This window comes from Euprymna scolopes, chromosome 36 (genome assembly GCF_053919585.1).
Source record: "Euprymna scolopes isolate OS-2025 chromosome 36, ASM5391958v1, whole genome shotgun sequence".
In the NCBI taxonomy this organism is placed as follows: domain Eukaryota; kingdom Metazoa; phylum Mollusca; class Cephalopoda; order Sepiida; family Sepiolidae; genus Euprymna; species Euprymna scolopes.
Genome location: NC_136517.1, coordinates 85,793,755 through 85,820,325, shown reverse-complemented (window position 1 = coordinate 85,820,325; position 26,571 = coordinate 85,793,755). Strand labels below are relative to the sequence as shown.

General features: G+C 35.0%; 1 protein-coding gene across 2 annotated transcripts in view; it reads right to left on the bottom strand.

Annotated features, from left to right (window-relative positions):
* LOC145260659 (putative 3-hydroxybutyryl-CoA dehydrogenase) overlaps nucleotides 1-26,571 on the bottom strand; it is a 72,378-nt gene that overhangs the window by 44,041 nt on the left and 1,766 nt on the right. For both annotated transcript variants that reach the window (XM_080119006.1, XM_080119007.1), the window contains exons 3-6: nucleotides 23,510-23,646; nucleotides 18,496-18,601; nucleotides 13,198-13,292; nucleotides 6,581-6,677 (exon numbers count right to left, since the gene is read on the bottom strand). In XM_080119006.1, the coding sequence (XP_079975132.1) occupies nucleotides 6,581-6,677; nucleotides 13,198-13,292; nucleotides 18,496-18,601; nucleotides 23,510-23,646 (435 nt within the window). The remainder of the gene's footprint in view (nucleotides 1-6,580; nucleotides 6,678-13,197; nucleotides 13,293-18,495; nucleotides 18,602-23,509; nucleotides 23,647-26,571) is intronic.

The following is a 26,571-nucleotide window of genomic DNA, read 5'->3' as shown; positions in this document are numbered from 1 at the left end:
TTCGGCGTAACATAATTTTTTATATGATCTCGAACAATAATTAAAAGAAAAATTAATTTAAAAACAGGAACATAAAAAATAATTAAATGAAAAAATGATAAAAATTGATACAAACGTCCAGAATAGGAATGCATGGATGCATGTCTGAGGAAAAAAAAAAGAAATCTGATACCCCTACCTCCTTTTACTATGGTAACTTCATTTTGAAACAGTGTTTCGATTGGCTGAAATTTTGTCCTTCCGGATATTCATGTATATTCGTGTTTACAAACTTTTATCGGTTGCGTTTTGCCGAACAACATAGTTACTTGCTTTTTAAGGCCTAATTAAACTGTATTTTGTATAAACAAGATGTTTTTATTTTATTTAATTCAATATTTTAGGACTTTACTAATTATCTTATAAATAGACCCAGAAAACTAATATTTATCTTTAAAAGGATTTTTACAATGAATTTATTTAACTTCAAAATTTAGCTGAATTGAGTAGCTCGCCATGAAACATTTTTCATAACTTTTTTTTTTCACGTGTACAAATATTATTTTCCTTTTGGAAATTAACTTTAGTCTCTAATCTTTCAAATGCAATCAAAAAGTAGTCGGAAACCTACAAAAACATTGTGGTAAAATCGGCTTTCAAAACTAGGTCGCCCTATTTCTGCCCGTCCATTTTTGCCCGTACCTAAGAGTTTCATGTATGTACTATAAATAAGCTCCTTCTTGGATTATGACCTTGTCGCGGTGAAGATTCCTAAAACTGTGCTGGTGGGAGCGAACCCTTACTAGAAAGGTTGATGGATAGAAACCACACAAAGAGTTATCCCTGGTCCTCCAGGGATAACTCCAAGTTAGGGGTTGAGCATAGGACTAATGACCCTTTCTCGTAAAACAAGTATGTTACGGAAATGACCCCTATTTCAGCATGTGGCGGGGGGGGGGGCTTCTAATTCAAATGAAACTCTTATGAATGATGATGGATAAAGCCTAGAAGATATTAACAGCAGAATGAGGGAGGACCTTAACACTAAAACCAAGATTTCATCAAGTTTCGATCCTTCCATACCACCTACCTTCGACAAATACTGAGGATATTCAAGCTTAAGAATATCTTAAATGAAGACCTACTACCGAGATTCCATCATGAAGATATGGGCCTAATCATCAGAAAATGGCGATGGAGGTGGATTGGGAATGTTCTTCGGAAAAACCCACAATCAATCACAAGAACAGCATTGCATTGGACCCGAGATGGCAAAAGGAAGAGAGGAAGGCTGAGAGCAACTTGGAGAAGAACGGTGGAAAGGGAGAGGAAAGTTATGCAGCATTCTTGGAGTTCAATGGCAAGGCAGGTTCAGGATAGGCAGAGATGGAGGGGATTTGTTGCTGGCCAACACACCACTGGGTGTAATGGTTGATGATGTGGATGATGATGATGATGAGGAGGAGGATGTTGATGATGATGATGATGATGAGGATGATGATGATGATGATGATGATGATGATGATGAGGAGGAGGAGAAGGAGGAGGATGAGGAGGAGGAGGAGGATGATGATGATGATGATGATATATCAATAAAAGTGCTCATACATAAAAAGTTTGGAAACTTATTGAAGGCACTCGTATGGATTAGATCCGAATGCACTAAAGGATTGCTGATGGAAACGTGGATGAAAAGGCAACACGTTCTCCAACCAACTTGACTTGTTTAAGCTTTGAATACGCAGTGAATGCCCCATCTGTAAAAGTCTCCTTCAATCGAGCTTCAATCAAGTCGATGCTCGTCTGATCACCTTCATCTATCTCCAGATTGAACACATCTCTCTCCAAATCCTTTCCACATCATCTATTTGCTGTAGTTTTGCAACAAGTCACACCTTTTTGAGCCAGGTCACTACATCTCCATTGCCGTAGAAGGGCTTTATTATATCACTACTGAGCTTTACATTTGTCATGTCCAGCAACTCAAAAAAACAAAATGGAATAAGCAATAAATAAATAAAAATTAGACACTGAAATAGCTTGAATGAAACTAAGAGTTAAAAAAAAAAAAATAAATAAATATTCGTCCGAACTCCTTGCAAACTCCCGACTTCAACTGTAATCTTCACCGAATGTTTTCACTTTCTGAAGATCTGAATCAATTCAGCAATGCGAGGTTGCCCTGTCAACGATGGAATCCAAACAAAGATTTCTCCAAGCAATAAAATCAAGTTGTGTTTTTGGGGAGCAGGCACGAATAGTCGCAGGGGGTGGGGAGGGGGGGCACCAACCAAGAATAAGAAAATGGTACATGTCTTAAGATCTTATATGTAACACACATACACACACATCCATGATTGTAGACATATGTGTGCACACACAGAAGACAGACGGTCACAGCCAAGTCACAATTATATAGACACCACATACACAAGAATATATATCTATATAGAGGAGAATATATACATACACATACATACATACATACACAAGAATATAGACATACACATATACATACACAAGAATATAGACATACACATATACATACACAAGAATATAGACATACACATATACATACACAAGAATATATACATACACATATAAATATATGAGAATATATGATGATTGCAACGTCTTGTCAGACGAGTGCCACTCCCTCAGACATTTAAAATCCATGAGCCCAAATCCCTATCTATACAAATATGATGTTACAGAGTCTTAGCTTTGTACGACAGCTAAGTCTCTCTCTCGGTTCAAAATGTTGAGACCCAGCAACAAGCAAGAGCAAGATAGCCAGCAACAAATTAAACTGCAGACCAGCTTAATGCGGGTACTGGTCTTCCGCTTTATGGTTTTTTTAAGTCAGAGATTTGCTTCTCCTAGAAAGGTTGCCTTCACCACGGCTTACGGGAGCCCTCTCCACCCCAATACGCATATACACACACACACAAATATACACGGTGCTAGTTGGCCGTTGACCCAGAAAAAGGATTCATTCGCCCTTTGGAAGGTCTTGTTTTTAATCCTTCAGGGAGACTAACCGCCCTCCTCACCAAACAAGTCTGGTGGGGGAACCAGTTTAGTCGCCGGTGACCCGAGCATGAGGCAGGTAGTACTGGGTTACATGGTACCAGTAGCATATGACATGCCCTGACATATGAGAATATATACATACACATATACACACATAAGAATATATACATACTAGTGTTGGGATGATTAATCGGTATCGGAAAAATTTGAGCCTATTTTCCGATGCCAAAACCGATTCCTTAAATTACTTTTTCTTTTGATTTAAGAAACAACTTCCACTGCTTGTAGTAATAATAAAGTAAATAAATATTGATTCAAACTTCCAGTAGATCACTCCCTCACAAGTATGTTTTTATGTTTGAGAAAATATAAGCACATTTCAGATGTGTTTTTATGGTAATCAGGACAAAATAACAATTTCATAGTTAAATATTTAGAGATTTATAAAGAATTGGAATCGGAATCGGTAATTGTATCAGAATCGTCCCATCACTAATACATATACAAGAATATATACATACATAAGAATATATATATATATATATAGATATATGGTATGGCGTAAAACTACATCCGGCAACGAGGCTCTGGTGCAGGAGCTCCAGGGTTTGGGGGAGAATGTTACTACCCTTTAGTCGTTGTAGTGCTGGGTCACCCTTGGGCAACGTGTAGTACTACTAGCCCCCCCACCCCCACCCCACCCCACCCTATTTAGGTTTCACAAAAATCCAAGGCTGGTCAACGATGCTCTTGGCAGATGAGGAAGGAATCCTAACAGCTTGCACAGTGGATGAACCAACACCACAGTGCCAACGCGATCAACAAGGGTGATGTACAACTCGACTCAGATGTGGCTGATTGCATGTGTGCAAACTGTCCTAGCCCGTCCTTGCCTCTGTACTTTTGCTTTCAGTAGAGAGGGTGCTAGCAGTGCTGGGCAAGCTGCTTATTCCTAATTTGCCCAGGCTGGGAGAGAGTGGAAAGTCCTGTGGCAATGGAGTGAGGGTGTGATCTCTGCGCTCAAGCAATTGGAGTATGACGGTCATGCTTGTTACAATATTTTTCGTATAATGGGGTACGATTCCGCACAGTTGGGAGATTCTATTTATAAATGATACTGCTAGGAATTGACAAATCGAATTCACGTTCTGCTACCAACCAATCAGAAACCAGAATTGCTCCATAAATATTAAACCTTTCTGTGGATTCCAACTCGAGAACTGTCTACTGCAAACCAGTCAACTGCTGGGACTTGTGCAGAACAACGAACCATCAGAAACTGTTCTGTCTACTGCAAATCAGTCACCTCTCAGGACTTGTGCGGAACAACGAACCATCGGAAACTGTTCTGTCTAATGCAAACCAGTCACCTCTCAGGACTTGTGCGGAACAACGAACCATCGGAAACTGTTCTGTCTACTGCAAACCAGTAACCTCTCAGGACTTGTGTGGAACTACGAACCATTGGAAACTGTCCTGAAACTAAACATGGCTTACACTTCAAAAGTGCTCTTGCTGAAGATCTCCGATCGGACTCGTATCGCACCTTAGACACGGACACTAACCAACCTCCGCATCATCGTCGAAATCGACGGACTGCCTGAAAGATATATATATATATATATATATATATATATATATATATACATGAGAATATATATACACTTCATCTCATCTCCCCACAACAGAACATTAGTTTTGTCAGCCATTTGTTAATTATTATCCTATTGATAGTTATTTATTTCCTGTGGTGAGGATTGAACCATCAACCTCTTGAAGACTGTCACTTGGAGGTTAAAGGTTCAATCTTTACTAGATTGGTTGTTTTTGTTTTACGGCATATCAACACTTTTCAGGTTATTTAATGCCGAATCCAGTTATTTTGAAGAATTTTTTAATAGAATATATTTGATTTTTTTCAAGTCAGTTTCTATTTAACCCATAGTTGGGACCCTAACAGGTACTACCACTCCGGGTCAGAGTAGACCTGGGAGCAATGGCAATTAAAGGGTAGCTCCACACTCCCCAAAGCCCGCAAGCTGGGGCCTCACCATCGGATATAGTTTAAGGTCATATCCAGGACCAATCTTTACTAGAAGCGATAAAAAAAAGATTAATACAAATTATCAAGACTTCACTCAAAAATTTTGAAACCTATTGGATACAAGACCTTAACCCTCTGTAAAAGACTGTGGATGCACATATGGCCACCGTATACAAATACTGCACTGTGTGTGAAGTGACATTACCGTGAAGAAAAAGAAAACGGTTAAAAAAAGAATGTGTGTGCAGACAGGCAATCACATTCAAGAGGACAGAGGTCAGAGAGAAGGATCATGTTTTATTTGGGAAAGTACCTGGAAATAAATGTTGTTGTTTCAACGGGAAAAAGTGAGTCGAGTTATTACTTGTTCTTGGTTCCATGCGACGTACTCTGCTACAACGCGTTGAGTCCTGAGTGTTTACATGTTAACGCGTGCGTAAACGTGTACTACGTTACACCTCCCCACCCTCCCTCATGAAAAAAAAAAATATTAAGAGTAAAGAAAAATATTTACAATGTACATACCTGTGACAAAGAAAATATCGTATTCCAAAAATTATGTAGTTTTATTTTAAAATCATATTTTACGACTGAACGACAATAAACAATTCTTCAATGCTATTTAACAGAACAAGGGAGATAATTCCAAATAATTCAAACATTAGTGAAATTTTGCCATAAGAATGGAAAAAAAAAAAAGAAATTGCTTAAAAATAATTTTCTTTATAAAAATAAATCGATAAACTTAAAGAATCTTGCCCCCCCTCTCTCTCTCTCTTTTTTATTGTCATCTTTTTTCAGCAGATTATTATCGAATGGACACTAGTTTAGCAGATTATCAAGAAAAATGTTTTTTGAAAGTCAATATTTAAATATTTGTAGGGGGTGCTCAGTTTCTAATGAATCTCTAGTAAATCGAGCACCCACTTAAGAACCACTCAACGTTTTTAGGCCAAATTTCACAAATTTAGCCTTTTTTAAGAATTACTTCAAAAAGCGAAATTCAAAAAAGGCTAAACTACTTTTTAAAAAGGGCTAAATTTGCAAAATTTAGCCTAAATACAGAGGTTCTAAAATTGATGATCGATCTATTAAAACATTGCATTAGAAACTGAGTACACTCTACCTTTATTTAAATATTTACTTTTTTTCATTGTTTTTTTTTTTTATAATCTGGTAGACTAGCGTTCATTTGATAATAATCATTGAAAAAAAAAAAGACAAAAATTCATTGAAAAAAAGACAAAAATAAAAATAGAAACTTCAGGTCCGCCAATAAAACTATGTGATTATTAATAATTTACCTAACTTTTGGTGTATAATATTTCTTTCCATCAGAGTAGGAACATCACGTCTTTTCTTTATTCTTGTTTTTCTTATGGAGGGGGGTGGGGGTTATGGACTAGCGCCACCTATTTGATATTATTTTGGAGATTTGTTTTTTGTTTTTTTTGCAAATTCTGTTAGAAAAATCTCAATGGGGTTTAGAGGTAAGCATCATACACGTCCACTAAAAACTCTTACCTTTTTCGATTGTCGGTGTTGAAGTGGTTTTAGAAGGAGATACTTCTACTTCCGGAATGTAATAGACAGGATACAAAAACCTCAAACCAATCGTTCGCTGTAACAAGACAGACAGTCGTTAATGTATGCATTTAAGAAACACTTTCATTGAACGTAAGCTTAATCAGTCACTACAGGATGGAATGATAAAATTGTTGCTCTAGAAAAGACAACATGATTCCATTTCCGTTTAATGAAAACAAGCAGTTTTCTTTTTTGTTGCAGACCATCTACTAGTTGACGAGTTGTGTACAAATCCAAAGAGCGATAGAAGCCTTCTATTATGTCTGAAAATGACACAATGTTCAACGAGCGAGATTGGAGATGCGCCACTGTACTACTTATACTTTTTACCAATCCAAGTTATGACAACAGGACCATTGCCAGCACCCTCAAAATGCATTGCTGAATTGTCACGAATAACAGGGACATCCCCAGAGTGATGAAAAAGTCTCCAGCCACAGTTATGGTCTTTGGTATGGTTTCAGGTGAGGGCTACATTATGCCGCCTCCCATCTTCAAAGTCAGCTTGAAAGTCAACACCAAAGTGCACCTGGATATGCTGAAGAGTGTGGTGATCCCCTGGTGCAATTAGGTGGCTGCTGGCAGCCCCTGGGTGTGGCAGCAGGACTTGGTGCTGGCCCACAAGTTCAAAAATACAGCCTTGGCTTCGGAAGGAGTGCTATGAATTTGTACTCTTCTCTAACTGGACCCCTTCTCTCACTAGACGACTTCGTTTTGTCATACGTCGTCAACATTACCCACTTGGTGCTTCCCACAACAACAAAGCCAGCCTGATCAATGCTATCTGCTGCATATTCGCCCAGCTCCTGCTGGTGCTTGGGGAAAAGGCATGCTTCCAGTTCCGGACCCATATCAAGCCAATAATTAAGGCTGAAAGCAGCTACATTGAATAGATGTCAGCTCTACTACATAATCAAGTTAACTATGATTTTTTTTAAATAAAAGTTTTAAAATAAAGCTGCAGTATTGTTTTCGTTGAGGCGACATTTTTATCGTTACACCATGTATGTTTCAAACATTAATTTATGGGAGGCAACTCTGTTATAATTTTATCACGAATTACGTCCCTTGACTAGAAAATATACCACAAGTAACATGAACATAAAAAATACTTTAGAATTTATGATTACATATTTACTAGCAGGGAGACTCGACGTTGCCAGGGATTAAATGAGGATCAATAAATGTTACACACTTCTGATATTTTTATTGTCATTGAAATCGGTAGAATTCCCCAGTTTTCAATCAAATCGACTGACTGAAGTCGGGACCCACCATGGTGCACCACAAGGATCTTTACATGCCTCTCTGCAGTGATTTAGTCAACAATATATTGCACTCTATATTGCACTGTAGAGAACCTACTGTTGATTTTATAAACTTGTTCTTTATGTATAATGATTGAATTGAAGTGAATTTGACTTTCATTTGAATTCAAAGTGCTAAAGTTAAATATCATGGATCAATTGTGTTCTAAACAGAAACATTAATTTCAAACGCACCCCGTCTAATCAAAGAACACACTGCTGATTTTATATGTTGGACCCTTTTGCTTGTGTGATGATAAAATTTCTAAAATGCGCTTGTAATGTTAGGCTATACAAGAGTGTTAACTTTGGTCAAAATCGAACAGTTCATATTTTAATTTGATTATTTTTCAATTATCAATTATTGATACTTATCGGGAGCATTCTCATAAAACTATCTAAGAAAACTCCAGACACATGAAGTAAATTTGTGTGAAATTTTAAAAATATTGGCCCAGCAATTTCCGAGACCATAGGGAATGAATTCACACACACAGGCAAAGTTCCTTTTATATATATGTATATATATATATATATAATTATTTACTATAATAATTATTAAATACCTACAGACACTAGTGTTTCATCCTTTCGGGAATCATCAGTGTAGGGTGTCATCATTAACACCAGTCGACAGATCTAAACCTAGCGACAGAAGCCATCCCTGGCTTCATTAGCAAGGAACTAATCCATTTGACTACCGTTAACCGCAAGAAATGCTGTTGAATTGAAACATTTTTTTTTTAAATGTTTTTTAACATCTGTCAAAGTGATCTAATCATTATGAGATAATAAGTTCCTTATATATATATACATATATATATACATATATATATATATATATATATGTATAAGTGAGATAAGACACAGATTAAAAATCAGGTGAAATATCCTGATAGATATTACTTAAAGTAATACTTTCAGGGTGATCCTAGCCAAAAAAGAGAAGCTCAACATTTAAGAATAGAGCAATATATATATATATATTACATATATAAAGGAGCTTATTATTATCTCATTATATGAAAAATAGAATTTATGAGTTCACAAAATAATCATTCAATAAAATCAATTGTTTAATTTTGATCTGCAGTTAGTCCTCACATTCCAGGATCAATGTTTCTGACAAAGGGGGGAGAATTGCTCTCAAGTTCGAATCAATCCATATAACACTTTCCGTTGGCATTTTTAATTTTTTTTAGCTCTTTACATGAAGTGGCTTGTCTGGGGTGAAAGATACATAAAAAGAGGTTGACATGCCTGAAAAACAGCCAACCTAAATAAAACGGCGGATCCACGGGCCTAAAGCGTAAGAAATAGGAGGAAACGCTTCTAAAACTAAATCACAAATTACATCCTTTGAATGCATTTTATCCAAGGCGATTCTTAAGAATTACCTTAGTTTTATCTTATTTAGTCTAATTGGTATGGCAGGTCACCTCTCGAGATGTACAGAGAACAGACAGACATATAAAGTGACAGAATGGAATCCAAGATAATGGTAAAGGCCAAAGCAAAACCTGATGGAGAGACAATCTTGACAACAAATGGGAGGGGAGACATGCTGTTTACTCGGGTGGCAGTACTCTAGTAGGATTAAACTTCCTACATTAAAGTAAAGGATGGAGGGTAGGTATTCGGGTGAGGAGTATAAGAATTTACAAGTCACTCTTAGTCTCCATTGCCCTTATCTATTTCAATCTCTCTTGCTCACTCCACCTCTCTTTCCCTCTACACATATCAATAAAACTATATAAACATTATAAATAGATCAACAGTATTTTGATGTTGACACAGAAATGCAAAATGAGCGAAGAAATCAAAATCGGACAGAACAAAATTGGACAGTTGAAAATCAACCTCATCGCATGTGTCATTCATTCATTCATATTATTACATTAGTATCCTACGTTGGTAAGTAGCGATTATGTTAACTAGTATGAATTTTGGCAAGGGTTACATTCAGTGCATGTCAGGACAACATGGCAGAAACCAGAAATAGACCCAGTGCAGGTAGTGTGATTGAGGTGGGGGTTCAAAAGTTAGTTCCGTAGACAAACCTCGCAAGATATGCAGATGATGGCCAATGATGAAAGTTTATTGACACTAAATTTGAAGAGGACCATGAAGACGAAGCAGTCTTGTGCCACAGATTTGAAGTAAACTATGTGTTATTTATTGGGATCCTACGCCAGTAAGTAGAGATTATGTTAACTAGTAGGAATTTTGGCGATTGTTACATGAAGTACGTGTTGGGATAACCTAGCAGCAAATAAAAAAAGACTCAGTATATCCAGGATGATTACTTCACATGGAATGGGGAGGGAGAGTCAGTTCCCTAGACAAAATATGCTAGAAGCAGGTGTCGATAAATGATCGTTTCAAGGCAGTTTGAGGAAAGGAACTGGAACAAACTAGATGTTCACCAACAATGTAGAAATCTAAGAATATTTCCTTGAGATCTGTCCATTTGTCGACTATTTTTTTAGGCTAAATCAGAATGTAACAAAATCACAGTGCCATCGCTCCCAACATTGTAAGAAATAATAATAATAATGTATAAATGTTACTCACCGAGTTGCTGAGAAGCTACATTCAAAAATTTATAATGATCAGTTCGCAAATAATTAACTAAAATAAATTATACATGCACACCCTAAATGTTCACGAAAATACTTATTGTGTACCTGTTACCATATTTTTTTTTTAAATATGTATAAAAAAAAAGTTCAAAATGAGTCTTCATTAGTTTAGAAGATTAAAAATTCTACCAAAAAATATTTATTACAAGCAAATGAGTTTTCAAATGAAAGACTTGGTTGGTTGGTTGGTTGGTTGGTTTTATGCGATATCAACCTTTTTCGGTTATTTAATGCCGACACCAGTAACATTAAAATAAAACAAAGATTGGGTGGGGTGGATAGTTCACCCCCAAAAGAAAGAAAAGAAACAAAGAAACCAAATAAAACCAGGTTGATAAGACCTTCCCAACCATTTCTAAAAAAAATGTAAAAAACTGCCCAGTTTTCCGGTTTGTTTAGAACCAAAAACAAGCAATGATAAATGGGAATAAGTGAAATAGAGGTAGAGTTTGGAAATAGATGATGAAACCAATTGAGGAGACCAAGATCATCTGGTTGCTTGCTTGCTTTATGGCAATCTTTTTAGTTACTTAATGCCGACACCAGTAACTCTGGAAGGAGTTTATACTTCAAGTTTTTTTTATAGTTATATCTTCAAATATTTTTCTGTTCATTTGTTTAGTGGCATATCGACCTTTGGGATTAATTCATGCTAAAGTGGTTGTTTTAAAATGTGGCATATCGACCTTTTCATGCTAAAGTGGTCGTTTTTAAATGAATGTTTGCTGATTTTAGTTTGTATAATGTTGATGTTTTGTTTGCATTTAAAGTTTTTGTAACTTTTCATATTTGCGGTAAAAAATTAGATTTTGTTGTATGTTCAAATTTTTTAAAGGAAATCTTTTTGGTTTCGATTTATTTAAGTATTTTTTTTTTTTTTTCAAATTTTCATTTATTGAAATATGTTTCTCTCAGAGAGTTGGTATTTTTACAATCCTCAAATATAGTTAGTATATATGAAGGACTAGGGATTAATACTTTTGTTCCTTTTTAACATAGTTTTAATGATTGAAAAAATTTGATGACTTTTTATATATATATATATATATATATATATATATATATAGGTGAAAAGAGTTTCAAAGCAGTTTGAGTCAGAGAAGTGGTCGAAACAGATATACCGACAATGTACAAATCTAAGAGAATATTTCTTCGAGACTCTAACATATTTGTTGACCATTTTTAAGGCTAAGTAAGAAAATCAAGTAAAAAAAGTAATTTTAGCCTCTTTTTGGTCTCTCCCCTCATGAAATATCTCCTAAATAAAACCTTTAAGACTACAACAAGTCTTCATTATGTTTCCATACATTTTATTCTCCAAGTTTAACAGCCATTCAACAGTCACAACAGGGTGTCTGTGTATGTGGCAGGCAACAGTGGAAAATGTCAATCACGCTGGATGACTGTCAGCTTTCTCTTTTCCTCTCTCCCTGATTGTTTATATTAACTGTATCTTATAAAGACATCGACCGACATTCCTGAAATGTAAATATTTAAAATAATTTAATTGTTCTAATTTTCCGATCTGGAATGTAAGCCCTTCTTTATTTTCGGTGATCATTACAATTCCGGTCATTTTTATAGGACACAAGAATGTAAATAAAAAAAGTGTGTGTGTGTGTGTGTGTGTACACCTCCGATTTTATCGGTGTGACCCTGGCTCAATATCCAACTCAATTAACATGCGAAGCTCTGTCCGGTTTGCAATAACATTTTAAGTGATAAAAGCACAGATTAAAAGGACATCTGATACGAATGAGTACGAAAATGGATGTGCATCGATGCCAGAAGTTGACCTGAATTCTCCATTGTCCAATCTAATTGAAGAGAGGTCAAGCATGGACATCTTCTGGGCTAAATAGAACTAGGAGTTACTTCCGGCTGTCATCCCAACCGGAAAGAATTCACAGAAGACAAAGCTGAATAAGAATTTCCGTGCATCATCTTCAAAAATCAATATTCCCAATGGTTACATCTCTGATTTTATCGGCGTCGCCCCAGCTCAATATCCAACAAACTATGCAACTATACATATCAACGGCGGCACACATGGAAAAGTGATGATTAAAGAATGAAGACCAGCAACCGTGCACGTACGTAAAAAAGACCAGCGACCGTGCACATACGTAAAAAAGACCAGCGACCGTGCACGTACGTAAAAAAGACCAGTGACCGTGCACGTACGTAAAAAAGACCAGCGACCGTGCACGTACGTAAAAAAGACCAGCAACCGTGCACGTACGTAAAAAAGCCCAGCGGCCGTGCACATACGTAAAAAAGACCAGCGACCGTGCACGTACGTAAAAAAGACCAGCGACCGTGCACGTACGTAAAAAAGACCAGCGACCGTGCACATACGTAAAAAAGACCAGCGACCGTGCACGTATGTAAAAAAGACTTTTATTAATTGATTCTTGATTGCTCACTGGTAAAACTCCACCAGTCTAACGAGTATGCTTATGTGTGAAAAGATGATGTGCTTCTCCTCGTTTGATGTTTTATTAGTTTGTGAAAATATTACACATGAATGACCACAAGACACGATTGGAAGTTGTCATGTTAGGGTTATTCATAAAAATTAAAATTTTAGAAATTCTTTCTTTACCTCTTTATTGACGACTCTCGCCGTGATATCTTCAATCTTGAAATTGAGGGAACTTGACGAAATTATAGCGTCTGGTTTACATAACTGGGAAATCTCTACAAAATAAACAACAAAAAAAATGATAAATTTTTTTCATAAAAGAATCAGAATTTCTTCAAATTCTGGGAATCTACATATATTTTATAGAATCACTAATTCTCGCTTCCCCTTAGTCTTCACATTTGATGAGCAATGTTTCTGACAAAGAGGGAAGAATTGCTATTTTCTGGGCGAGAATCTACTTCATCTAACAATTATGGTTAGCAAGTTTTTAACCTGGAAGTAGTATTTTTTAGCTCCTTACATCAAGTGGTTTCATACATTGTCTGGAGTGATTTCCATAGAAAAAAAATACCACTTATAAAATTGTTAATAAAATTCCTTTTTTGTAATCCAACCATATTGGGTGCAAATAAACTTCAGTCTATGTTTGTCTTGTCCACCTAGTTTTAAATCATGAATGTCCAAAAGTCTTTAATTTATCACTGTTTAATGATATGCAGGACACTTTGGTGATTGTCTCATCAGTAAATATGTTATAGAATGAACTTCACACCCATCAAGCGTTAATCGTCTCTTTCTGATTTTATAATGTTTATCAAAACAATCCCCAGACTTTACCTGAATTTCAATGATTTTGATGACAATAAAAATATGGGAGTGTGAAACAGTTGGGTACTCTTGCATAATTTGACCCGGATTCTTGGGAATTCCTGTCAAGCATGGATCAGGTGAGACCAGCAATCATCGGTTTCAGCCAAGCGTTGTTCAAATGTTGAAACGCTAAATCGACTTTATTTTATTTATTTATTTTTTTTTATACAATGTTTTTAGTATGTTCACGGTGATATTCAGGGGGGGGGTCCAATTATTCATTTTTATATAATTCATTGGCTGAGCATTTGATTAGCCAATGAAAAAGCGCTATTAAAAATGGAAGCAGAGGAACTGGAAGAAAGTGAATAAACAAAAAAGCTTACCAACAAATATAGTTTCAAACTAGCCAAACAAAAAGAAATTGGCAGGCATGGAAGTAAATCTATGCATATTAGAAAAAGAAATGAAAACACTGATGCAGACAATCTCATATTGTCAGAAGAAACAGCAGTCCAAAAAAATGAGGTGCAAGAATTGCAAGCACAAATGCTTACTAAAAAAAAGATTGTGTGTTAAGGATGGTTTCTCACACAAATGGACAGTACAGACAAAGGATATCCTTGTGCACAAGATCATTTTTTTGCGCAATTCAAGTTAGAGATTCCAACAATAGTAAAAATCATTTATTTCTCGGCGTTCGACATGGCTACCCTTAAAAATATGTGAAGGGAATGCAGTATTATATCAGAGCACACTTACACAGACTGGACGAACTTTCTGAGAGAAATTTGCCAGGAGTATTTCCTTAGGAATCCCCAGCAGATCAGAGGCCCAGGCCACACGGTCAAAATACAGCATAGGGAGAATCTTCAAACCGCTCTAGGTCTTCGGTGGCTATGACATCACCGACAAGGAAAGATTTTTGGTGACCGTACCAAATCGCAATGCCGAAACCCTCCTTCCAATAATAAACAAATATATTCTGCCAGGGACTACAGTTGTATCCGACTGTTGGAGGGTCTATAGCAAAGTAGGAGGAGAAGGATTCCACTACCTAACAGTGAATCAAAAGTATGCATTTTGTAGACCTCGCGACGAAGGCAACAACGAACCACGTCGAGAGGATGTGGAAGGAAGCAAAACAGCGAAACAAGCAAAAATGCGGGACCAACCAGGAACTCCTGAGTACATATTTACTTCAATTTATGTGGAGACAAAAAATTCAGAAACGATCCTTTTGTCTCCATCAGAAATCACATTTATGAAAACTACCTGGGGAGCTTTTTTCCATTTCCTCTACCTCCATCTCCTCCCTCTTTGCCATCGATGGCCGTTCAACAGTCGACCAAAGTAAAGATTCCTAAGGAAATATCCTCATCTCAAGGAAGTTCTTCCACCGGTAATGAACAGAAAAATATAAATGTTTTCCTGTACTTTCATCTAACAATTTACGCTTTTTGTAAATATATTTTTACATATTTTCTTAAAAAGAAAAAAAATATAAAAAATTTCTGTGCCCCCCCCCCAAAAAAAAAACTTGACTAAACAAAAAATCTGGAAAAAAAAAAAAAAAAATTTACTTACATCTAACAATGTATGGTTAAAAAAAAAGAAAAAAAATATTCATCTTTTCTTTAAGAAAAAAGAAAAAAATAATGTTGATAAATATTTTGCAAAACTTTTGTTTTGCAAAATATTTATCAACATTATTTTATTTTTTTCTTTATAAATCATTATTTTTTTTCTTTATAAATAAAAAAAATTTTTTTACTTACATCTAACAATGTATGGTTAAAAAAAAAAATATTCATCTTTTCTTTAAGAAAAAAGAAAAAAATAATGTTGATAAATATTTTGCAAAACAAAATAAAATAAATTAAAAAATTTTCAGTCCTTTTAAGGTAGGTTTTTGTTACTTTTTTATTATTTGTAATTTTTTTTTTCCGGTTCGTTTTGAAATTACTCTGTCTGTTACAACACTCGGCTGAAACCGGTCTCGCCCAATCCATGCTTGACGGGAATTCTCAAGAATCCAGGTCAAATTATGCAAAAGTACCAACATTTGTTGATCATCAATCAATCCCGGACAACATCAGGTGCCCATGCTAGTCATTAATAAAATACATAATCCTTTCTGCAATCGAACATTATTTGGTGCAAATAAAGTGCCTGACTTGTCCATCATATTTCAATTACGAATGTCCAACAGTCTTTTTATTGCTGTTCAATGATATGCAGGAACACTTTGCTGATAGTCTCATCAGTAAGTCAAAAGACTTTAGGGTGCTTATTCAGATTGGCATTCATAGCGATAAATAAAAATGAAAAACTTTTTTTTATTGTACGTACTTGTCACGGAACAAAGATTGTATATTCCAAAAAACATAAAAATTGATCAAGTATACACTTTTTTTTTACGAAAAACAAATTTGCCATTTTTTACTGATAAGTGAGAATATAATAAGGGGGGTAATCAGTGATTGTTTTGACAGTTTGCATTAGGGTTGTCTGCCCTTGTTCAGATTCGTTGATTTCATTTTTTTTTTCATCCTCATCGAAACAGAGTAAAATTAGATTTTCTTGAATAACAAAAAAAAATACTTTATTAAATTACTTGATTTTTGGAATATTTCATCTTTGTCCCATGACTTGGGCGTACATCATACAGACATTTCTGTAGTTTCTTAAATTTTAAATGCTGCTATTCGTGTCATTTGGGCTGGTGCATCAACCACTCTTCTCTCACAGGGTTCAAAAAAAAAAGAAAAAAAAAGTCTTCATCTTAATAGGCCCCGCACAATCAACAAAGCTCCAACTCCTGTCCCATCGCCGCAATGTGGCATTCCCGTACCTGTTTTACAAGTATTTTAATGAAATGTGCTCTGACGAACTCATAGCACTTGTACACCCATGATATATATATCCTTGACAAATCAGTTTAGTAGCAAAGTCCTGCCCCTTTACTGCAGAGGTCCTTAAATGCCGGAAAGCTTTCTATTCTAATAGTTTACTTCCCTTTTTCCTGCTTCCTTGAATGTACTAATCTGCAGAAGTTTAAATGTAATGTGAATAGACATCTCGCTGCTCAACTTCCCACAATCTCCTGTTAGACATTGTCCTAAATTACTATTTAGAACAATGTCTAACACCTCCTTTTACAGCCAAGTGTCAGTATGTCTTGTTTAAAGGTGAACAAGAATAAAAAATGTGAAAGATATTTATTGATGCGTTGGAAGTTGACAGAAATTTCTTTTGGAAATCGTCAGACAATAAAAAAAAGTCTTGAGAAATGTTCGTTCTGATTGTTAAGAATGTCTTTAGTTTTGGTGAATTCCTGTCGAGCTGCCATAAAATTTTCAAAAATATCAACGTTGAAGAATTTTTTCTTTTTTGATGATCTTGATTTAAGATTAGCTTAATGTTTTATTTTTTTTATTTTTCTTCTGTGTTTTGTATTAGTTTTCTGTTTAACTGCTCGGCCGTTTTATCTCCTCGCTTCACTGAATATTTTAACCTAATTTAACTCCTCCTCCTCCTCCTCATCTCATCAGGTAACTTGATTATGTAGTAGAGCTGACATCTATTCACTGTAACCGCCTTCAACCACAATCATCGCTTTGATACGGGTCCGGAACTGAGAGCATGCCTTTTCCACAAGCGTCAGCAAGAGCTTGGCGAATACTTGGTTGATGGTGGCGATCAGGCTGGCTTTGGAGTTGTGAGAGGTCATGTTGGTGATGTTCTCAACAAATTTTATTGCTCCACCCTGTATGATTGTACATGTACACACGCACGTATTGATTCAATAAGGTGAAAAACCGCATGACCGGTTCCACCATTATACTTTAAGTTGCTTCAGTTTGAGTCTATCGTCAAATCTCTACATTGTTCTGCCTTCTATAAAGCTAAATTTTTTGTTTATATACACGTTAAACAATGCTTCAAGCAAACTACTTTAATCTCATTTCTGATTTTTTGTTCTTTTTTCTTTTTCTACAGCCAGGTGTTACCATATTTGTTAGTTGGTCTAGTAAACTGCTTGTTGCTATACTTTAATGAAATCTGCTCTGATGAACTCTTAGCACTTGTCCCCGTTTGATGTACATACTCCCGACAAACCTGACAAGAAAAATCCACCCCCTTTTCACTGATAAAGTCCCTAAATACCAGAAAATCTTCTACTCTAATAGTTTATTTCCTAGATTTTGGAATTCCCTCTGTTTCCTGCTTCCCTGACTGTACTAACATGCAGAAGTTTGAATGTAATGTGAACAGACATCTTACTGCTCAACTCCCCAGTCTCGTGTCAGATCCCAAATAGTAGCCCCTTACGTTCCAAGTGGCAACATGTCTTGTTTGGAGTGAAAAAGGGTAAAAAAGAGGGGGAGACACAGAATGAGCACATTTCCCCTCTTTTCAGGGATGAAAGAAACATAAGGAAACAGTTGCCTGTCTTTTTCTGACTCATCTCGCGTTGCATCATTATCATTTTCTATCCCACCCCACCCCACCCCCGCGTTTTACATATACCTCCTTGATAATTACTGACTGAGCTGGAAATCAGCCGTTCTTTCCTCAACTCACAGGGCTAAACAGTTTTGGCTTCCCCTAATCTTTAAAATATTTTACAAAGTGGGCAAATAAAACAACAAATTCACTCACCTTCCATCAAATCTTGTTTCACCTGCAAATTATCCGTGACGGCTTCAAAAATAAAGTCTGCATCACGGACCGTTTCATGAAGGCCACTGAAATAATAAATAGAGCCCTAAAAAGAAAAAGAAAAGAGAATTCTTTTTTTTAAATGCTTTAAATAGTGGCATATATTTATAAGGGATTCAGTTTGAAATATGGTACAGGTTCCCAAGTTCCACAAAAGTTTCCCAATTCAATAAAAGCTTCCCTAGTTCGAAAAGATGCATTTGCAGAAAGGTCAGAGGTCATATCAAAAGATTTATTCTGGTCACCTGTTCAAATTTTTCTTGTACCAGAAGTTTTGGGATGAGGATTGATTATTTAGATTATTCGGACTATGTTCCTCATCTTTTTGATGGAGGAGGAGGGTGGACCTGTAAATTCACCCTTGTCCGTTCGTCCGTTCATCTGTCCGCACTTTTCTCAATAACTACGCCTTGGAATTTGTGGAAGTTTTGCACAAACATTAAACAAGATATAAGTAAAAAAGTAACAGAACGGATTTTCCAGGAAAACTCTAGTTACCCTCCTAGGGGTGCTTTTTGGGTTAAAATGGCTAAAATTGACACTTTTATGCTTATTAAAAAAAATTGACGCCTTGGATTTTTATAAGGTCGCATGATGTGGCCCTCACTTGAAACGATACCAAAGACCATAACCGCGGCTGGAAACTTTGTTGAGCTGTGTCCTCATGTGTTGAACTGTCCGGATTTGCATTTTGAGGGTGTTGGCAATGGTCCTGTTGACATAACTTGAATCAGTAGAGAGCATGAGTTGTACAGTAGCACATCTCTGATCTCGCTCGTTGAACATTGTGTCACTTTCAGACATGATAGAAGACTCCTATCGCTCTTGGGATTTGTACAAAGTTGGCCAACTAGTAGATGGTCTTCAAAAAAAAAAAAAAAAAAAAAAAAAAAAAAAAGAAAAAAGAAAAGAAAAAGAAAAGAAAAAGAAAAGAAAAAAGAAAAGAATAAAAAAAAAGAAAAAAGAAAAGAAAAAAAGAAAAAAGAAAAGAAAAAGAAAGGAAAAGAAAAGGAAAAGAAAAAGAAAGGAAAAGAAAAGGAAAAGAAAAAGAAAAGAAAAGGAAAAGAAAAAGAAAAGAAAAAATAGAAAAAAAAGAAAAGAAAAAAGAAAAGAAAAAAAGAAAAGAAAAAAAGAAAAGAAAAAAAAGAAAAGAAAAAAAAAGAAAAGAAAAAAAAAGAAAAGAAAAAAAAAAGAAAACTGGTATTCATCAAACGGAAATGGAATTATGTCGTCTTTTCTAGGTGAAAATTTTATTGTTTCACCCTGTATATACATCCATGGTGAAAAATACAAGATCTGCCTCATATAACTTTGCAGTTAATGATGCGTCTATCTAAATATGTTGCAAAGAAGGTGTAAACCTGTCAAACTACTGCTCTCATCTTGATTGTCATTTTCACAACGTCTCAGTCGATGTAACCTCCAATCTTCTTCAGATCTATCTTCCCAAACTCGTGAATCTGGACAGAATTTTGAACAAAACCCTTTATTTACTTTACTGAGGTAGCATGCTCTCGTTCTGTCAGCCATGACTGGATAGACGTCCTAAGTAATTCACAATTGTATTTTTCGGTTGCCAATACTGAGAATTGAACCTTCAACCTTCAAGAGAAAGACACTTTTACAATTGATTTTTCCAAGTATTCGAACCACGGAGTGAAACTTTTTTTTTTTTTACAGGCATTTAAAATAATTATTTATATTTTTTTAATAAAAATATTTATTTATATTTTTTTAATAAAAATAAAAATAATTATTTTGTATTTTTTTAATAAAAATCAAAATAATTATTTATATTTTTTGTTTAATTAAAATTAAAATAATTATTTATATTTTTTTATAAAATTAAATACTTATTTATATATTTTTTAATAAAATTAAAATACTTATATTTTTTAAATAAAAATAAAAATTATTATTTATATTTTTTTTTAAATTAAAATAATTATTTATATGTTTTTAATAAAAATTAAAATAATTATTTATATTTTTTTAAATAAAAATTAAAATAATTATTTATATTTTTTTAAATAAAAATTAAAATAATTATTTATATTTTTTAATAAAAATTAAAATAATTATTTATATTTTTTTTTAAATTAAAATAATTATTTATATTTATTTTTGATAAAAATTAAAATAATTATTTATATTTATTTTTAATAAAAATTAAAATTATTTATATATGTTTTTAATAAAAATTTAAATAATTATTTATATTCACAGCACAATGTCTTCATTTTATTGTACAAATATTTTTGCAAACGTCTTTATCTAAAGAATTAGCGACCATGAAGTATCCTGCACTTCTTTGAACTGTTTGGACGTCTGCAGGCTGATCACAGCTACAAATGTTGCAGGTAATAGATGCTTGGCCAAAAAACAAGCCGAGCATGCGGGCTCTCCCTTGACAAGTAAAAAAATTACTTTCACCATGACTAATGTTTTTGCAAATTTTCAAAAGAATCCAAGGCAATCTTACCCCTATAATGCCCCTAGAAGGCAACCACAGTTATCCCAGAAAATCCGTTCTGGCAAAAATTTACTTTCACGATTAAGGTTTGTGCAAAATTTTTTTAAAATCCAAGATGTGATTATTGAGAAAAGTGCGAAGGGACGAACAAACGGATGAACGGGAATGAATTACTAGATCCAATCCTTCCTGCTGTAGTCATAAAAGTTAGTCATCTTGTAAGATGTATAGCAATAACATATTGATTTCTTAAGAGTCTACAACAATTCTAAATGCCTGTAAAAAACAGGTCAGTAAAACAGAGTTCCACAAACAAAGCTTGGTTCATGGAATGCATGCTTAGATTTAGGCACAGACAGAAAGTGGGGGAAATTGTTGATAGTGGTTGTAGCTAGTAAAGTGTTTTCCTAGATAAAACCCTTTGAGTGGAGACTGTTTCGGCATCATCTGAAGTAGTCAAGTGGTGATCACTAACAAAGGCCAGAATCTTTCAGGGATGAAAAAATTCCATGGGATGGAATGGGATGGGGAGGCCGTCAGAACCGGCCTTCGAGGAGAGGGAGAAGGTAGCGAGTTGGATGTTCAAGGAGGCAGTTTTTTTGAAGGCTGCTGGACAGTTGGGCTAATGTGCTTCTCCAGACAATGTGAGCTCCTGGGGGATTTAGTTGAAAGATTATGTTAATGCTTCTAGAAGATTTTTAGCTTCTTTTATTAGACTGCTTTCCTTTGAAATTCCCTCCCTATTATCTGTTTCCCTGTCTATACAAACAGGCACAAATTTAAATGTAATGTGAACAAACATCTTGCTGCCTAGCTCCTCACAAAGGCTCCCTCCATCCTCCATAAAAAAATCTGACTCCTATAATGTTTGAGGAATTAATTTGTCTTGATATTAGATAATAGCAGGATTAAAAGCGTTAATTAGTTATCTATCTACCTATCTACCTATTTATCTAGTGATAAAGGGACAACGCCAGTGACCTTTCTAGGCTAAGAATAGAAATAATTGTTTTGGTAAAATAAGTTTAGCTGAAAGTTAATTATGTAAATAGTTAAGTGATTTATATTAATTTATTTATTGCGAACTATTATTCTCATCTTTATTAATTGTTGTTTCACAATGTTTCGGCCAACTATACCTCTGGCCTTCATCAGGTGGTAACTGCGACAGGAACTTCGAATCTCCTAACTGCAATCTCAGCAATTACTACCTTCCGTAGTTGTTCTCGTCTCACCACGTTTTTTGGCCAAGTAAGCCTCTGGCTGGCTTTGGGTAGAATTGAAACCGCTACCTTCAGACAACTCTCATCTGGAACCGTAGAGATTCAACGTCTCTATCAACTGCGCCATGGGCCCCGAAGAGCGATCAAGGTTGGATTTTTTGATCTTATAAATCCACGTTTATTTATTATCTGATCTTCCATGGTCGGATCCGTACCGAATGGAATATATATTATTTTGATTGGAATTCATTATTGAGATGAGTATTATTTATATTTATTTATTGCGGACTATCATTCTTATCTTTATTAGTTGTTGTTTCACGTTTCGGCCAACTATTCCTCTGGCCTTCGTCAGGTAGTAACCGCGACAGATAGGAACCTTGAATCTCTTAACTGCATTCTCAGCAATCACTGCCATCCGTAGTTGTTGTCGTCTCATCACGTTTTTTGCAAGTTAAGTGATATGTTTATAAATTTAGCTGTACCTAGCTATAAACACAAGAATTTAGAAATCAAAAACAATAATTGATAAGTAACATCGATCACGCGGCATTTGCATAGGTGACCGGAAGTCACGTTAAGGAGACCTGTCCTTTAATTGGCTACGTCATCGGAACTGACAGGTCAAAAAGATTAGAGCTGGGAATTTGGGTTTTGTCACAAAGGTGTGCGGACATGCTCCAAAAAGGCTGAGAAGTGAGGCTAGACAAAAAGCAAGCATGTAGACACATTAAGCAGACTCCTAAAACACTAAAACATCTGAAATAAACTTATATTTATAAAATATAAAGTTGTTGTCTTGTGTTTCACAAAGAAGTCAGGTATATCTTAATCGTCTTATCGTGTCAATATGGTGGACATTCATTACAGATCCCAGCAGCAGGAAGACAAAGGATGTCCGGACAGAAAGGTATGAAGCATAATTCTTCCATATATTATCCCCTCCCACTATGTAATACTAGGACAGGTATTATTCTAGCTTAGTATATCTTCCAGATATCACATGAAATGCTAACATGACTTTTGTAATACCTTGATACCTTGTTTTCAGTTAAATATGTCAAAATACAAACAGATGACGATCATTTTAAAAACATAGAAATAACAGGAAAAAAAAATGAAACTCACATGAGAGCGATTTAGGCAGAAACCTTGCCTTTTTAAAAGAAAAGACAAAAAAAAAAAACGGAATTATGTGAACAACTTACATCCATGAAAAAAGCACAAGAATCGAAACTCGAAAGATTTGAAATTTTACCAAAAAATTCTTCTGAATCAGCAATCCTTCTTGACGAAGAACTCTCTTGTCTTCCTGAATAAGTTCATAAGCTCCGTTCAGCACTTCCACATCGCTGTCGTATACCATAACTCGGTGACCATGATAGGCCATTGACCCTGAAGAAAAATAGAAACCAGTGAAAATACGAAAAATCTATTATATAAATGGCAGTTGTCTGTGTGTATAATGGTCTGGCTAAGAGTAAAAAACGACAAAACAAACACCCATAAAGTTGGTATTTTCTTGATCAGCCTGATGAATAACATCTAAAATTTATAAAAAACATATTTATTCTTTGATTTAGTCAAGGCAGATCTGGTTTTCAGCTAGGTTATGTATTGACTGTATGTACTGAGGGAAGTAACTGATTTTTTATCAAAGAGTTACTTCCCTTATGCCAACTCATTCCGCAAGGAAGCTATAAAAATGAGTGCATGCATTTATCCAGTGAGAGAAATGGACTTGGCATGGAAGAAAAGGGGAAAGTGAGGAAAGGGAGAGAGAAAATGGACAAGAGAGAAAGATAGAAGGACGGATAGAGAGATATAAGTTTTAATAGTAATATGTTACACTTTAATGCCAGGTAGCTCTGCTAGTTTATTATATAAAATAAAGGCAGTTGTCTGTGTTTGTGTGACTATATGTTCAGCTAAAAAAAAAAATACAAAACAAACACCCATAAAGTTAGCATTTTTTTTCTTGATTGGCATTGCCCTAGATTAATATTTAAAATTAAAAAAAAATTATTCATTCTTTAGGGGTCAACAACTGGACTATATTTTATTAGAGATGGGAGGCACGGGATTTTTTTAACATTTTATTCAACCATTTTATGCCGTTCAAGCAAGTAACTGATTTTTTTATCAAGGATTTACTTCCCTTATACGGACACATTCTTCAAGGAATCTATATAGAGAACTGTCTGAGTGTAAGCATGCACATCCAAAAAGAGAGGAATGGGCTGGGTGAGGTGGTGAGGGTGAGAAGATGGAGATATATTTTTCATTGTGCTTGTGTAAATTGGTGATAGTTTTTAAAATTTGTACTAATTTTTTTTTTTTTTTTTTTTTTTTTTACATGGAGTTCACCACTTATCAAGGCCCAATGGCCACTCAGGGATAAGGGTTATTGTGTGTACAGTAATCAACTATGACACGTAAGTATGTAATAATGTTTTGCTATCGTTGCCATAAGCAAAATAACACTGCACGTGCTTCTATGGCTTGCCATCAGAAAGCATAACATTAAGACATACAAACTATTTGTCAACGACAATTTTACATGCAATATTCATTTTCAGAATATGCGAAAACCTTTAAATGTCGTCAAAAACAATTTTTGTTCATTTTATACTAATTTCAACAGGACACATAAGTCCGTAATAATGTTTTCACCTGAAATGTGTCAGTTTAAAACATCACCAATCTACACAAGCACAATGAAAAAATATAAATGTTTATATATTGTAGCAGAAACAAATGGGACCTTTTTTCTTCCTCGAATCAATACCTCTCCCCTGTGCTATTTGACCACATACTGACAAATCAGGGGTACGGCGTATTGATCCTTCCTATTCCCAACAGAAATCGGCCAGCATCCGGTTGGAAAAAGAACAACCCGTCCTTACTGAGAGAGACGCCAAACAGAACGGAACTCCCTTTCTTCTCTCTCTCCACCTTGGTGATTTCTAACGGTATCAACGATTCCACGGGGAATAACTACCGCAACACCACCAGGTAGCCGGAGTCCAGCTTTTGACAAGGAACATATTACTTTCTCATTAATAAACCTTTTCTGTGTTACTTTTTATGAAGTTGTTGTGTTCGTCATTTCAGAGGCTTGTATTGAATTATTTATTTCATTAGGTTGTGCCCTAAAAGCATACAAAACACCTAAAATATTTATGCACACTCTCTTTGTTATTTCTTGTAACAATTTAAATGTTCAATTTGGCTTCTTTTTTTTTTTTTTGTTTGTGAAAATTTGGCTATAATTATCAATTTGGCTTTTTTGGCCTTTTTTTTAATGAAATATTTGGCTTCAAATATTTGGGTGCTAGTGCAGAGAGTGATCCGCGCTATTTTTTTAAAATCATATTTCCAAGTTTAATTAAAGTTTTATGATATTTTTTTTTATTCAATTCTAAGGTTGAAGTATAGAATAGGTACAAAACACCCTCCCCTCCCCATGTTAAGAATGGCTTTTTAAATAATAACATTATTATTTAAGTCCGGATCACTCTCTGCACTACAAATATTTGTTATAATCTGGCGACGCTAAGGACGATAAGCTATTGTAAAGAAGAACTTTTTTGTTGTTTACAGGAATTGAGGTTCTTCTTAGAAGCACCTCAATTCCTGTAAACAAAAAAGAAATTCTTCTTAGAAGCACCTCAATTCCTGTAAACAAAAATGAAGTTCTTGTTAGAAGCACCTCAATTCCTGTAAACAAAAAAGAAGTTCTTAGAAGCACCTCAATTCCAGTAAAGAAAAAAGTTCTTCTTAGAAGCACCTCAATTCCTGTAAACAACAAAAAAAAAGTTGATGCAGAAGAATAGGCGACTCGAAGTCTGCAGCAAACAGTATCGGAAAAGAAAAAAATAAATCGATAAATATTTCACTAAAAACAAATTCAAAACAAAATTTATTCATTATTTCATGTAACAAATAATTGCATACGATGCAAATTTTTTATTATCTGACACTGTTTGCTGCGGACTTCGAGTCGCCTATTTTTCTGCATCACCGCAAAAATGTGTGTACTACTGCGCTTGTCTGTGTGTAAATATTTAACCAATAAACTACTGGTCATAGAATACAGAAATTAACAGGAGATAGTAATCATACACCAAGAATGGCTTATAACAAGTAAAATCTTTCTTTGAATGGGTGGATGAATAACACGTACATAAATATGTCGGCATTTCAACTTGCCGACATATGTCTATTACTTTTGCGCATGTGCAAATTCAATCATCGCTTGAACTCGTTTAATTTTAAACCTTTTTTTCCTATCCCTCGATAGCTACACCGGCAGGGAAT